This window comes from Polypterus senegalus, chromosome 11 (genome assembly GCF_016835505.1).
Source record: "Polypterus senegalus isolate Bchr_013 chromosome 11, ASM1683550v1, whole genome shotgun sequence".
Classification (NCBI taxonomy): Eukaryota; Metazoa; Chordata; class Cladistia; order Polypteriformes; family Polypteridae; genus Polypterus; species Polypterus senegalus.
This window is the reverse complement of record NC_053164.1, coordinates 53816266-53833004: the sequence shown is the minus strand read 5'-3', so window position 1 is coordinate 53833004 and position 16739 is coordinate 53816266. Positions and strand designations below refer to the sequence as shown.

The following is a 16739-nucleotide window of genomic DNA, read 5'->3' as shown; positions in this document are numbered from 1 at the left end:
GGAGTTTTAGTTAATATGCAATACATGCTCTGATTGGGTAGCTTCTAAGCCATCCGCCAATAGCGTCCCTTGTATGAAATCAACTGGGCAATCAAACTGAGGAAGCATGTAACCTAAATTAAAAGACCCATTGTCCGCAGAAAGCGGCGAACCAGCGAAAAATCTGTGATATATGTTTAAATGTGCTTACACAAGTGAGAAATAATAAAATATAGTCTATAAGTTATTAAACAGTAAAACATTAACGTTTTAAGAAGTACAGGTACATTGAGCACTACTGGAGTGGTTGCGGGTAAACTACATTTTAAAGACTGTGTAACACAACAGGTAAGTAACTAACAGCAGCTAAAATGTATATGGATCATCTCTCGTAGTAGATCCCTTTTGAAAGGCGCTACACGACGGCTGTGGTATAGAAATTACATTTTCTATGTGAACGTTCAAATTTGTGCCTCTGGTAATGTGCCTTACCGGCATTTAAAGAAAATTAGTTTTGTGTCCTCTGCAGTGTTAAGCGAGAAAGGCTTTGGTTTGGGATCAAAGGAAAAAAGGTGTAAAGAAAGGAAAGTTGCCTTTTTCTTTTATATAGTATAGAGAGATGTGTTCGCTGACGTTATGATCGGCTTTGGGGACAGTCGCGGTGGGTCTTGTGTAGACTGGTGAGACGCCCCTGCCATTAATCGGCTGTGATGGCACGTGCAAAAGAAAGTGTGAATTGCCTTAATATTATTTTGCCGTGGTGTAGAAAAGGGGTCCCGTGTTTGCACTTGTCTGGGCTATAGCGCAGGGGAGGATGAAAAAATTAAAAGTGCTCACTTTGACTTAAGGCAGAAGCGCAGTCAGCCTCAAAGGCGGCACAGCTATGCACGCAGCTGGCTGCTCGACTTTTGCTGGGCAGGAGACCACAGTTTTTGCAGACTCGTTCATGATATCAAAAGTCTCAGCGATCTTTGGAGGTCATTCATATATTATATGATATATATATATATATATATATCAAAATACCCCTACCAGAGGAGAAGTAGTGTGTTAAAGAAGTAATGAAAAGAAAAGGAAACATTTTAATAATAACGCACCATGATTGACATTGTCATGAGTGTTGCTGTCATATATATGCCTGCCTAAATAAGTCACCCTCGCTTTGCTCTTACTTTTTACCGCTCATTTAATCATGGCTAGTGGCGGAAAAATTATAAAATGGAAGGAGGATGGCTTTACCAAAACAATTATTGATGGCGAATCGATTATTTATAAAGCTTGAATTGGTGATCTGTTTTTCTGTGTTAACCACATATTTTTTCATACTTCTTCTCAAACTAAGGTGGTGCGAGGGTAAAATGAATCGGGATGCGCTGATCAATGTAATCTGCTTGTAATGCAAAGTGTGATTAAATGCATTATTTTTAAGCGTTATGGAGCACATGCATCAAGCTTCTCAGCTGTGCTTGTGCTAAGAAAAGGAAAGTTTTTAAAAATAACGTAACACGATTGTCAATGTGACCTTTTGTAAGTAGTGCCTGGAGGATTCAGTGTATAGAAACTCTAGAGACAGCGTGTGTATTAACTTGTGGATTTTTCTGTGAGTATTTGGTGGCAGTCTGACGAAGTTGCTTCGGAAGACGGCGTTAGTCGCGGAGCTCAGCTCAGAGCGAAATTAGATGAATGGGAGGGATATGATGGCGTGACTCCCCACCGCCTTAACTGTCAATCCCCCACAAACACAGTCTCTCGAATTTGCATAAGCACACCCCTTCACCTATAATTTTAACTTAGTTACAAAGTGATCAAAACTCTCGTTTATATCCTGTGTCCTCTCATTAAACTTGTATCCCGCATTACCTGTGGGCATGTGAAACGCCAGCGTAGCCTGTCTATGAACTTAATTTAAAGTTTAGGTTTACACCTTGCTTTCTTTTCGAGGTAGCATCACTCATGAATATGGTAGTATATGTCACTCGCTCGCTTCTTATTGTTTCGCTGCCTTCTCAATTCTATAATTGCATGTTTTCTTAAGCGCTTTTTGGAGGTCTTCCTGGTTTTCTACGCACTGCGTTGACAGTCAGTTCACGTGATTACGTGGGAGGCGTGATGATGTCACACCGAAACTCCGCCCCACGTCATTCCAGCTCAACTCCATTACAGTTAATGGAGAAAAATACCTTCCAGTTATGACCATTAGGTGTAGAATTTCGAAATGAAACCAGTCCAACTTTTGTAAGTAAGCTGTAAGGAATGAGCCTGCCAAATTTCAGCCTTCTACCTACACGGGAAGTTGGAGAATTAGTGAGTGAGTGAGTGAGTGAGTGCGTGCGTGCGTGCCTTTTATTAGTATAGATCAAACCATAGAATGCACAGCGTAATAGTAAACTAAATGTAAAAACATTGAATATCACTGAAAAAACCTTGAACAACAGAGAAAACTAACACTGCAATAGTTCACGCTATAGCGCTACCTACCACTGGCTAAAAGCACTTTTTTTAATGAGTTTTAAGCACAGGGAAAAAAATGAACATTTGAAAAAATCCGTAATTTAATAAACCACCAAGAAAAATAACATTGCAACAATGCACGCTACGAACCGATCGCTGGAAACAGAAGTGAAAACAAAATCAAGCACAGTGCATTCTTCAACTGCCTTCCTACCTTAATGCGTTCAGCTCTCTCTCGCTCTGCCTGTGTGTCTGCGTCTCTCTCTCGCGCTGTCTCTGTGTGTGTGTGTGTGTGTGTGTGTCGCACTCTCTCGCGCTGCCTGTGTGTGTGCGCGTGCTGCCTGTGTGAGTCGCGCTCTCTCTCTTGCTCACTGCACAGGAAATGCACAGGGAGAGACAGAACATGTACAAACCGAAAGGCAAACTGGCTTGTTCGTATACCGAGTGTTTGGTCGTGAACCGAGGCAAAAGTTTTGCGAACTTTTTGGTCGTAAACCAAGTTGTACATGTACTGAGACGTTCGTGAACAGAGGTTCCACTGTAGTTGTCAGCATTTATTCTCCTTGCTTGTTGTTGGTAGCTCAAGATATCCAAGAGACTGTATAATGCAGAATACAGCAGCTTAAATATTTATGACAAGAACATTTTTAAAGCAAGTTAGCTACTCTATTTGAGACCCATTTACATGTACTTATCACCTATGGCTGAAGCTTTTGCACTGTTTGACTTGAAGACAGATAATTAATTTCTTTATTGCTCTTTTATTCATGTTTTTATTCATAATGTAAATGTCTTTTTTCCTTCTAGTCGTTCAAAGGATATTGTGGAACCTTTGATGAAACCTCAGTGGTATGTGAGATGTGATGAAATGGGACGACAAGCAGCTGAGGCCGTTCGGTCTGGAGAGCTAAAGATTATTCCTGAGGCACATCTTAAAACCTGGTTCAATTGGATGGACAATATAAGGTAAAAGAAAAGTACATTCAAGAAATAGACCATATGACTTTTTGTTACACTCCATTTAACAGTGATGTTTTGGAGTCTATTTACCTCCTGACATGAAATACCGTGTATATCACCTTTTAACTTCTTTATAGAGACTGGTGTATTTCTCGGCAACTGTGGTGGGGCCATCGAATTCCAGCATACTTTGTGACTGTAAATGATCCTTCTGTTCCACCAGGAGAGGTACACATTATATTTTTGTCTGTTGGCATATGTGAGCAACTGATGTTGAGAGAAATGAACAAGCAGGAACAGAAAGTAAATCCTAAAAAGTAATTTTATGTATGTATGCATGTAGTTTATTTATTTATTTTGATGCTCAATTTAATTTGTTTTTGGGCTTTGTCTTAACACTGTGTTTTCTTAACAAGGACTGGTACAAAATAATTTATAACTTTGTTTTCTAATACAGGATACAGATGGAAAATACTGGGTGAGTGGACGCAGTGAGAATGAAGCACTGCAAAAAGCTTCTCGAGTGTTTGGAGTCTCTGAAGTCAAGATCTCACTTCGACGGGGTTAGTGTGCAGTGTTCAAAATAACCACCTTTAATGAATCATTCTCTATTGAGTGTGGAATTCATTACAAATATGCATTTGGTTTAGAACTGTACAAGTTTCCTGTATTCTGTGTCAGTTAGCATAATATTTAAATCTCTGTTTATATTAGCTACTGTACTGTAAAAGCAGTTTTATTTTAAGTTGTTTATAATGTTAATTTATTAGAAAAAGTTGCAGTTTTGCATATGGTAACCGGAAGTTGTTAAACGTATTTACATTTTATAACCACTAAATAGAAAAGCAAAGCCTATTACCAAGCTCTCATCATTCATAAAATCTTCGGGACTGTCACCTTAGCAGCTGTTTCACACCAGCCTGCCTGAATCTGTATTTACAGTGGTGATGGTACTTTAGATGAAAAAAACTTAAATTTTGGTTATGTTATACAATTTTATTTTATGAAAATGTTTAAATAATATTACTGTGATGTTGGGCACCATTACAACTTATCTGTATAAAAGGCTACTTTAAGTCTGCAAACTCCTTGTTGAAGCAGTTTAAAAAGATTTTAATTATAAACTAATTTCTGCTGCACAGGTGGCTTTTTAAAATATACCCCAGTAACTGGAGTCATAACTTTGACAGACTGGAACATGTGTCTCATTTTTTCTACAACATCATAGAAAATGTGAAAGGATGTTTGCTGTCCTTTTTCTAATATTTTTCTCTACATCCTTTGGTAAAAGCAACATTGAGCAATGCCAAAATTTCATTGCTGGTATACTGCTTACATTTTGAGTGTCAAAGTATTTTTAGGTTTTAGTGACCTTCATAGTTTACTAATCAGCAAAAAATAGAGATTTAACCCTTCTTACATATATGTATTTATAGATGAAGATGTTCTGGATACATGGTTCTCTTCTGGACTCTTTCCTTTCTCTATTTTTGGCTGGCCCAATCAGGTATGAGGAAAGCAAACACTCTTATTTCAGTTTCTAACATAATAGTGTGTGTGTGTGTTTGTGTGTGTGTGTGTGAATCATCACCCTATCATGATTGAGTGGTTTGTGGGTCCCAATGACCTTAGGAGCAATGTTGTCCAGGGCAGTTGCCCCTTGTTGGGTCACCCAGGGTAAATTAGTCCTTGGTGAGAAACCAGACAAAGTATATTTCAATCAATTAAATTTATTAAATTAATCATTAAAAGGTTTACTAAGAACCCAGAAACCGTGTCCTAAAGCTAGGCCTGGGGTGGGCTGGAGGTTGTCGTTGAGTGGCTGGTGGTCGGGTCTCTAACCGTAGGGCCCAGCTAGGCAAACTCATTGGGCCCAGCACCTACAGGAGAATTCATAAGTGTCCAGTATATTGTGGTTTGGGCATCAGTCAAACAGAAGTACCTTTGTGGACTGATCCCCGGGTGTGTTATCGTGATTTTTCCCTCTTTCTACCCCTTGCATGCACTTGCCAGGTTCGTTATTGGATTGTCTACTCCTGCACCTCAAGAATAACACACACATACATACTGTAGATATACACATACATTCAGACCCTAAACACAACAGTGCCATATGAATGGCACACACACAGCTGGTTAACTTCGAGCACTTTAAAGCACACAAGTGCTATAGGAATAACACAACTTGTCACTCTCTTATCAGCCAAAGATGTCTTACTTTACATACTGTTCCCTATTATTGGGTGGCGTTCTCACCCTCAGTCTTAATAAACCTCACAGCACAGAGCACATGGCAAACCTCTGTATATAACTTTATAGAACTTTCAAAAGTAATATGGTATTTATTACATGACTAATGATAATACCAAACAGAACAAGGAATAGTCTGGATATGTAGTCTTAAAGAAAGCTTACTGAAAGAAATTAGAGATGTCAAGGATGAATGTCCCAGGGCGACGTTGATTAGCAATTGATGTTCATGAAATCCCAATAACTGACGATTCGATGAAACTGGTCACACTTGTCTTTGTTTTCTCTCCTGACGTCACTGTTCCTCATCTGACTTCGCTTTTAGACGAGGCATATTTTATTATTAAATTCTACCATGAGTTTCGTAACACACGATTGCTACATGAACCTGATTGGCTGGCTTTCAATATGATGAATGCCTTTCTAAGCTATACAGTTTCTAATGGTTTTTAACAATTTCCTGTCTGAAGCTGTAATTTCCAGTCCCATTGCATCTCCTTCTAGTCACAGATTATAAAGGAATCGGGTAAAGCTTGAACCACAGCATGTCTTCCTTTCTCAAGCTGTAAACCAATTTCTCGTAGTGCCTTTTCCTTCACAGATGATAAAATCATCAATAAAGCTTGAGGTGTCTCCTGAATTCCTGCTCAGTTCTAACAGATGGTACTGATATTGGTACAATTCAGGAAAACAGATTGCCTTTGATGTTAACTGTCCATGTTAGTGACCTGTATTTAAGTTCATCAGTTGTTTTGTCTTGAGCAAAATATAATGAAAATATAGACCAAAATTTACAGATTTTGTACCCCTCAACACCTGGTACTGAAATGAACTCTAGGGACATGGCATGTGTCCTCTTTGCAGAGAAGGAAGGTGAGCCCTTCAAAATTGCATGGAGGTCAGGGAAAGTTCCTTTAGATTGGTAACTTGAGTGCTGGTCCCCATCTTTAAGAAAGGAAAATCCTGCTGTTGATGAAATGTCGAATCTAGGAGGAAGAATTCAAATTTCATTCTGGTTGCAGAACACTGGATTAGCTTTTTACCCTTACAAGAAATCTTGAGGTTGCATGGGAGTATGCCCAACCAGTCTACATATATTCTGTTAATTTGGATAAGACCTATGACCACAACCTTTGGTGTCTTGTGTTTGGGGGTGCTTCGAGTGTATGGGGTACTGAGCATACTGTTACATGCTTTTCATTCCCTGTACAACCAGAGTGAAAGCTTCATTCACTGTTGCAGCAGCAAGTCAGACTTATTCCCATTGGATGTGGACCTCGGCCAAAAAGTGGATGGTGTCCAGTTTGGTGACCTTTGTATCACTCTTTGCAGATGATGTGGCCCTGCTGGCTTCATTGGACTGTGACCTCAGACGCAAAATTGGGCAGTTGGCAGCCAAGTGTGAAGTGAATGAGCTGAAAGGCAAAATCTCAGTTTACAGGTTGATCTACAGTCATGTGAAAACATTAGGACACCCTTTGAAAGCATGTGGTTTTTTGTAACATTTTTAATAAATGGTTATTTCATCTCCGTTTCAACAATACAGAGAGATTAAAGTAATCCAACTAAACAAAGAAAACTGAGGAAAAGTCTTTTCAAGATCTTCTGTAAATGTCATTCTACAAAAATGCCTATTCTAACTGAGGAAAAAGATAGGACACCCTTGCCCCTAATAGCGAGTGTTACCTCCTTTGGCTGAAATAACTGCAGTGAGACGGTTCTTGTAGCCATCTATCAGTCTTCGACATCGGTCTGAGGAAATTTTACCCCACTCCTCAATGCAGAACTTTTTCAGCTGTGAGATGTTTGAGGGGTTTCTTTCACGTACAGCCCTTTTCAAGTCACCCCACAGCATCTCAATGGGATTCAAATCTGGACTTTGACTTGGCCATTCCAGGACTCTCCATTTCTTCTTTTTCAGCCAATCTTTGGTTGATTTACTAGTATGTTTTGGGTCATTGTCATGTTGCATGGTCCAGTTCGCTTCAGCTTTAATTTTCTAACTGATGGTCTCACATGTTCTTCAAGCACCTTCTGATACACAGTAGAATTCATCGTGGATTCTATGATGGTGAGCTGACCAGGTCCTGCTGCAGCAAAGCAGCCCCAAACCATGACACTTCCACCTCCATGCTTCACAGTTGGTATGAGGTTCTTTTCTTGGAATGCTGTGTTTGGTTTACGCCAAACATGTCCTCTGCTGTTGTGTCCAAATAATTCAATTTTGGAATCATCTGTCCAAAGAACATTATTCCAGAAGTCCTGGTCTTTGTCAACTTTATCTCTGGCAAATGTCAGTCTGGCCTCGATGTTTCTCTTGGAAAGCAAAGGTTTCCTCCTTGCACACCTCCCATGCAAGTTAAACTTGTACAGTCTCTTTCTGATTGTAGAGGCATGTACTTCTACATCAACAGTAGCCAGAGCCTGCTGTAGTTCTCGAGATGACACTTTAGGGTTTTGGAGACCTCTTTTAGCATCTTGCGGTCTGCTCTTGGGGTGAACTTGCTGGGGCGACCAGTCCTGGGCATGTTGGCAGTTGTTTTGAAAGCCCTCCACTTGTAGACTATCTTCCGGACAGTGGAATGGCTGATTTCAAAATCTTTGAGATCTTTTTAAATCCCTTCCCAGACTCATAGGCTGCTACAATCTTTTTTCTGAAGTCCTCTGACAGCTCTTTTGTTCTCACCATGGTGCTCACTCTCACTTCAACAGTCAGGAGCACACCAAACTAAATGTCTGAGGTTTAAATAGGGCAAGCCTCATTCAACATGCAGAGTAACGATCTACTAATTATGTGCACCTGGTGTGATATACCTGTGTGAGATCTGAGCCAATTTAAGAGGGAATACATGTGAGGGTGTCCTATCTTTTTCCTCAGTTAGAATAGGCATTTTTGTAGAATGACATTTACAGAAGATCTTGAAAAGACTTTTCTTCAGTTTTCTTTGTTTAGTTGGATTACTTTAATCTCTGTATTGTTGAAACGGAGATGAAATAACCATTTATTAAAAATGTTACAAAAAACCACATGCTTTCAAAGGGTGTCCTAATGTTTTCACATGACTGTACATTCCTGTCCTCAAGTATGGTCACAAGCTTTAGGTAGTGACTGAAAACACTAGATTTAATTATACAAGTGGCAGAAATGAGGTTCCTTTGCAGAGTGTCTGGGCTCAGAGTTCGGGAAGAGTTCAAAGTAGAGTTGCTGCTCCTCCGCATCAGATGGAGCCAGTTGAGGTGGTTCATGCATCTGATTAGGATGTTCCCTGGACACCTCCTTGGGGAGGTGTTTTGGGCATGTCCAACTGGAAGGAAATTTTCTGTTAGACCAGGACATGTTGGAGGGATTACATTTCTCAGCTAGCCTGAGAGCACCTCAGTATTCCCCAAGAGGAATTGAATATATATATATATGTGTGTATATATAATTTTTTTATATATATATTTATGTACATATAGGTTGTGCTTATTCTTGTCTATATTGTTTTAGCCATTTGTATTACATTTTAAACCTGCATTTATTATGCAGAATGAGGATTTGCAAGTGTTTTACCCTGGGACCCTTCTGGAGACTGGCCATGATATCCTTTTCTTCTGGGTGGCAAGGATGGTTATGCTGGGACTTAAGTTAACAGGAAAGCTACCCTTCAAAGAGGTGAGTACATTTCTGAATGCACAACTAAAGAAAACTTTATTGTGTAGAGGCTGACTAACTTGCGCCATAGCCTATGAGCTTGCTTTTCATACAGTTAAGTAAATGTGACTTACTGAATTATGTTGTTTTTCTTAGATCTTGAAAAGGTGCTGAATGTGTAAAAGGATATTCATGCAATAATTTTGCAATATGTTAATGAAACCTAATCAGTTCAGTAATCAATAATGTTACATTGCACTGTTTCTTTATTTACCTAGCCTTTAATATACTGTTATATGTTAATATATATTGCCCAAATTGTACAAAAAACATTTTTGCCAAGATCTGACTAAATGTTATGTATTGTAGTGAAGCCAAATGGTTTGCATTGTTGGTTATTTCGATATTTAACTTGTGTTATCATTTGTATTGTAGGTATATCTGCATGCTGTAGTAAGAGATGCTCATGGTAGAAAAATGAGCAAATCTCTTGGCAATGTTATTGATCCCTTGGACGTCATTACTGGGATTTCACTTGAGGTACTGTATTTTTTTCTTTGTTATTTTATTCAAATTATTCACACTTTATAATCAGTAATTTCAATAGCTGGGATATTAATTCATATACAGTAAGTATATGTTTGCATATATAGAGTCAGAGAATGCATAGGTCAGCTTGCACCTACACAAAGGCAGGGTTGGGAAGTAAAAGTAAATTTTATGAACAAAGAAAAAGTTAAATTGATGTACATATATGGCAAGGATCAAATGGAACAAGTCTGCTGCCAAGAAAAGATAACTTTCCTGACAGAAGCCACATTAGTCCTCCTTTGCCGTAGTTGTGCAGGGTCTGGTTCTAAATTCACATTTTGGGGAAGTGAAGTGTAGACATGATGTGTAAAAAGTGCTGCTGAGTCAAAGAAAACACGGTTACATTTGTGGCCCAGAATTTATTTTCTCCTCTTTTTATATCTGTATATAGGAGTAAGCTCTGGTCCTATAGTCCTGCTGTGGCTGTAGGCCCCCAAACCCACCAAGACTTTCTTTATTTACATTTACATTTATTTGCTTAGCAGAAGTTTTAATCCAAAACGACTTACAAAAGAGATTAACACAACTGAATAAATATCCATCTGGGGGACTCTTAGGAACAAGTGTTACAGAACAATCGTACATAATTGATTATCACAAGTGAAGATCTTAGAACAAATTACAAATAACAATTAATAAAATACAAAACATAACAGCTAGTGTCATGTAGAAATTCACCAAACAAAAGAGTCTTCAAATACTTCTTAAATACACTGAGGGAGTCAGACTTTTGAATGGAGGTGAGCAGCTCATTCCACCAGCCAGGAGCTATGTGTAAAAAGAGTCTGGACTGAGATTTAATACCAGGCATAGATGGCATCACCAGTTCACCAGACTTGAGCTGTTGAGAAGGAGCATAGGACCTCAGATATGTCTCCATATATGTAGGAGCAGACCTACTGATTACTCTGTAGACTTACTACATGCTGCTACAGGAAGCCAGTATAATGATCCGGAGAGGAGTGACATGTACCCATCTCAGCTGGCTGAACACCAGACATGATGTTGTATTTTGAATCATCATAATTATAAGCTGGTTCTTGTTGTTACTGGGAAATGTGACTTATTTTAATGCCTTTATGCTCCTTTCATTCTGCCACATCATAAATTCCTTTCTTTATGTGTGAAACTTTTCTAAGTGAATCAAGTGAATGTTCTTCATAGGTAATTGTTAAAACACTGTGCCTTGCCATGTATTCAGAGTGTTAACTTACCGTATTTCTTAATTTTACTGAAATTGTTGCTTCTGAAAAATCAGATAAATAATAATATACGCAGCTCTTTTATCGTATGTTTTTGCTGCTTGGTCATAGAATTACAGCATATTATTGAAATACAGTCTCCCCTATCAATAATATATCTGTTACTAACATGTGGTGCTAAATCTTTTCCTTAATAATTGCTTCCATTATTTTATCCATAATGTATGTTAAGTTTACTGGCCTATAGTTTAGTGGATCAGCCTAAGTTTTTCATATATAATGGGATAACATTTGTTAGCTTCTCATCTGTAGGAATATCCACATTATACATAGATTTTTGAAAAATACGCGTAAAGCATTTATATGTGTACTCACAAGTCTCCTTAAGCACTTTAGGATAAATGTTATCTGGTGAGACTGATTTGTTTGAATTCAACTATTCTGGGCCTGCACCAAATTAACATTATTCTGGACAAAAATTTTTAATTACCTCTCAGACAGCCTTGGACTCACAATCCCTCCTAACCCATTAACAGCTGTGTTTGGGGTTCTTCCAGAGGGTCTTAAAGTGGAGAAGGACAAACAAATTGTGATTGCATTCACTACACTGTTGGCACGCAGACTTATTCTGATAAACTGGAAGAACCCAAACTCTCCTCTTTTAAGTCAGTGGGAAACTGATGTGTTATATTATTTAAAATTGGAAAAAATCAAATACTCAGTTAGAGGATCTGTACAGACTTTTTTCAAAACATGGCAGGATCTAATCAGTAATATTTTAAAATAAGTTTATAAAGCACAGAGAATTTATTAATTTAGGTATTTTTACAAGCCTTAAATTTTACACCGTTTGGCTTGCTCTCTCTCTCAAGGGTGGGGATCGATCTGTTCTTAGCATAATTCTTTTTTTGTAAAAACTTGATTGCTATGTATTGATTTTAATAAAATTAATAAATAAAAATAAAAAAAAAAAAAAATGAATTCAATTATTTTAATCCAAGCCGAACTTCTCTTTGCTTGTCTGTAATGGCACATTATTAGTTAATGTGTGTTAATGTCATCTTTTGTGCTATTAATAATTGTAATCTAATAAGAAACCAGTGAATCTATTATAAATGTTTGTTTCAAAGAATATCAATTTAGCTGGCGTACACTATTCTATAAAGTAAACACTCCAGCATATAACAATGTCAGGCTGTTTCTTTGGCAAACAATTTTATGTTTTTCTTTTAAAAGACAAAAAGGCAGTTTTGTGTTTTATTAAAGAATTTTATTTTTGTAATCTTTGCCAGGCCAGTTGGCACATTTATACTAGGAAAGTATTTGCAATGGTTTCTGAAAATAATTTTAATAATTTGGTTTTGCAATTTTAGGGCCTTCATGCTCAACTTGCAGACAGCAACCTAGATCAAGCAGAAACTGAACGTGCTAAACAAGGACAGGTAATTTCATTCTTCCTTACGTAAATTTTTTAAAAAACTAATCACTGTAAAGTGTTTTTAGAACAATTGCCTGAGAAAAAAAGATATTGTGCTGTTGGAGACATGAATAACAAAAAGGAGTGACATACAATATGGATTTTATTCTGAAGTCAAACGTAACTTCTGTAATTTGAACTTGTTTTTATTTAAAGAGAAATGATAAAGGAGTGACAGAAAACTTTAAAGATGCTACTTGTAGACATTATTTCAGAAAGGTACCTGTTAAATTGCTGAATACGAGGATTTTGCAGGCATTCACAAAACAAAATCGCCCAATGCTTGCAGAATATTCTTTAGCCTTGCCTTCCATAGCTGGGGCTTGACTTTTTTTTATTTATTTTTTTTTTTGGCAGGTACAACTTTGTAGCCTTTTACTTATTTGTTACTTAAACTTGCTTCTGTAAATAAAAATGGAAATGGAAAAAGGTACCACAAGATGTTTTATAGGCTCTTGATGATAATGGAATGAGTTGTACTGTTTAATTGAAATTGTGTGCTTTTGTTTAAATAATAAAAAAAGTAGTGCTTTGCCCCTACTGTTAAGCATAATTGAGTGTAATTTTATCCTCCCATCAACTTGTCCTTATCTGTACATCTTCAGTGCCTGTATTTATCAAGTGTCTCAGAATTACTTCTAGGAATTACTCTAAAAGTCTGAAAAGGATAAGAATCTGTCCTACCTCAGTGTAGGACATGACTAGTCCTAATCCCACTCCCAGCGAGGGTTGGGAAGCCATATTGAAAATGAATGGCGTGATGATTTTGCGGGAACTCTTCCTCAACTTGGCCTTATGATGACATTTTCTAGTCTTCTGATACTAAGGTTTAAAGATTCACCTCACAGATAATAATATTCAAAGTAGTAGGAGAGGAAGAAGGCTGATATTATTCTAAGCCTCATGTAATTGTTGACAGTTTGCTACAGCATGGCAAAGTACACAGCAACAAGTACTAAGATGGAAAGACCAAGACACACACCCCAAATGAGGATAAAGCCAGATAAAAGACATATTTACTTACAATGAATGGTTGATAGTTGTACTTTCAGAAGAATCTCCTTCTGGCTGTTATGACCATGGGAAACACCTCATAATATAATAATTACTGAAAATAGCCACGGCTCGAAGTCATGTTCACTCCTCTAGTGTTCCCAGTTGTCCTCTAGATTTGCATGCCGTATCCCTCTCCATCATTACCCCTTATCTTCTTTGAATTTCCTATGGGTTCATGGAATGCATAGCTCGATGTACCTGTGTGACATTTCGCTGTCAATAGCCTATCCAAACTCTCTTAACTTCAGGGAAATATTCTGGATATTACAATGTAGTTTGTATTCATGGCCACTTGTTTGTTGATACTGAGATATCAGTTGTGATTCACATTTGCGTGTTCATCCATACTTGGGGCAAAATATGTATGCACCAATTTGCCTGAATGCAGCATTGCATTATGTTAAGTGGAGTTGTGAGGAAATGTATAAATATGTGTATTACCTGTAAGGCCATTCAAAGATTGTGCAAAATTTGAGAAATGATTGAAGTGACATACAGAAATCCCTGCTATTGCAAAACTGTATTTGACCCATTGGCCAAAAAAGTAATGTTACTACCAGCATTTCCATTTCGGCTAACAGCACATGGCTTCTCTATGTAGATAGATCTATATTACACAACGTACAAGGTTTGTTATAAATATTATTCCATCTCTATCAAATCTATAACTTTTTAAGAGTTCATTGTTGTACAGCATTCCAAAACATTTTTCCTTTCCCGAGATGTGTGTGCCAATCTCTGCCTGAAGACCATATTCTGGCAGTTTCTTGTGAATCAGGACAGCTCACATGCTATCCTAAGGAGTAGTTTCCTAAATTAGAAAAATTGATAAAATGCTTTTACTCCTTCTCCTAAGAGCAGGACCAGATTTCCATCACTCTGAGATTTGCAAGCCTGTTGGGACTGTTTTCATTGCTCTGAGATGCTTAGTGAATACAGGCACAGTTCTCTAATTTTACTAGTTCTCTAATTTAACTAAACCTACACTGATATTTTGTTCTCTGTGATATTTTAAACTAAAAGCATTTTAGCTAAAAGTCAGTTTTTAATGTGACTTTTCCTTGTTTGAAAAAAGTCCACTAATCATTTATATTAGGAGCACTGCAGAATACTGGCCTATATAGCTGGCTTGCACAGAAGAAGCCAATACTCAGAAAAAAAAAAAATCCAACCGACTGGACATCTAGAGTTTGCCCAAATGCATGAGTGTGTAGAGTACAGGAAAAGTCTTTGTGATCTGATGAAACCAGCATAGAGCTCAGCTGGCTGATACGGTTTTGATTTACTCTCTGGGCAAAGAACAAGGAACAAGCTTCTGTCCTTCTGTGGAGAGGGGAGAGCTGTACATAAGGCATTGGCCACATGACAGTTCCTGTTAGACATAAAGTGCACCTGGCTACTTGTTTTTATTCCCTGTGACTCGTTGTTGAGGAGTTTGCATGCCAGTTTCCTTCCACTGTTTAAAAACCTACATTTTTTTGGCTCTAAATTAACCAAGTGTAAATGAGCATAATTAAGTGTGTGTGAGTATGCTTTCTTCCTTGCTTTAGCTTCTCCCTTCCTTCAGAAAAAAGTTATATAGGCACAGGCGCACAAGCCCTTAACAATGTTAAGGTTATTTTAATTGTTCAGTGGTGGCATTGGAATACTGTACATAATCATGTGAAAGCCAAAGTCTTACTTAGTACATCTGCACATTATGCTCAAACTCTTAAAGTTCATGAGACAATATTTACCAAAAATGGCAGTGTTGGCACTTGAAAAACACCTGGAAGTAACACATTTCTTTGTTAAAGGTATTAAAAATCAAAGCGATTTTCCTAAAACTCTCCTTAATGTCTCATTATGTTTGCTGGATTAAAAATATGTACCTTACAAATATTTATTTCCACCTTCATACTGCCAAACTTGCACAATTTAGTAATATAAATGTCCCATTTAATTTATGGGTACAGTTTAACAAGAAGAAAATATAGTTTTATTTGATTTAATTATATTCCTGAACCCCAATTTTTTTGTATTTTTCATTCAGTATTTTTTTCTGATGTATTATTCTAAAGCATATTATACTGATTCATTATTCTTTTTTAACGGAAAATCGTTGATGTCTTTTATGTTCAGTTCTTCACTTTGGTGCAGCTGAAGATGAGTGTAACTATACATTGAAACACATGTTTTTTCATGTCAATCCTTTGCAGAAGTCTGACTATCCAAACGGAATTCCTGAATGTGGCACTGATGCTTTACGTTTTGCTTTGTGTGCGTACACCAGTCAAGGTACTGTTGCTTGCTAAGGCATATTTTCAGACTAAATACTGACTTTATTTATTTAGAAAATAAATTACTATAACTACACACCTATGTTGGTTTTTAATTGCAACAACTAAACATATACTGTATATCACTGAAATTTTAGTGAATGTGTTGATATGTGTTTTACTATAAATGAAATGACTATTCAGACAACAACAACATTTATTTATATACTGTAGCACATTTTCATACAAACAATGCAGCTTAAAGTGCTTTACATGATGAAGAAAGAGAGAAAAGACAAAATAAATAAGAATTAAAATTAGGGAACATTAATTAACATAAAATTAAAGTAAGATCCGATGGCAGGGGAGGACAGAAAAAACAAACAAAAAAAAAAACTCCAAACGGCTGGAGAAAAAAATAAAATCTGCAGGGGTTTCGAGGTCACAAGACCACCCAGCCCCCCTCTTGAAATTCTACCTGACATAAATGACCTCAGTTAGTCCTCATTGTATTCAGGGTTCTCATGGAAGAACTTGATGATGAAGTCATGTGAACTTCTGGCCTTTAATCCATCAATGTAGGGACATCACGGTTCTTTGATTAGGTAGTGGTGGTGCAGATCACCACCACAGAAGACCAGAAAAAGAACAGAAGAAGAAGTAGGGGTTAGTATGGATTTTGGAGCCACCATGAATAAAAATGATAATTAATTGAATATACAGAGCATCAGGATTAAACTAAGATGAAGCTATGAGAAAGCCATGTTAAAGTAATGTGTTTTCAGCAGTGTTTTAAAGTGCTCCACTGCATTAGCCTGGCACAGGTCATCAGTTTCTTTTCATGATCAAAATGTTACGATTTAAAGGTCCTCAGGGTGGTT

At 37.4% G+C, this 16739-nt stretch overlaps 1 protein-coding gene across 3 annotated transcripts in view; it reads left to right on the top strand.

Moving 5' to 3' along the window:
* The window catches only part of vars1 (valyl-tRNA synthetase 1), a 77767-nt gene that overhangs the window by 54964 nt on the left and 6064 nt on the right, over window positions 1–16739 (top strand). For all 3 annotated transcript variants that reach the window (XM_039768658.1, XM_039768660.1, XM_039768661.1), the window contains 8 exons: window positions 3238–3396; window positions 3528–3618; window positions 3848–3953; window positions 4827–4897; window positions 9170–9295; window positions 9710–9814; window positions 12441–12509; window positions 15799–15877. In XM_039768658.1, the coding sequence (XP_039624592.1) occupies window positions 3238–3396; window positions 3528–3618; window positions 3848–3953; window positions 4827–4897; window positions 9170–9295; window positions 9710–9814; window positions 12441–12509; window positions 15799–15877 (806 nt within the window). The remainder of the gene's footprint in view (window positions 1–3237; window positions 3397–3527; window positions 3619–3847; window positions 3954–4826; window positions 4898–9169; window positions 9296–9709; window positions 9815–12440; window positions 12510–15798; window positions 15878–16739) is intronic.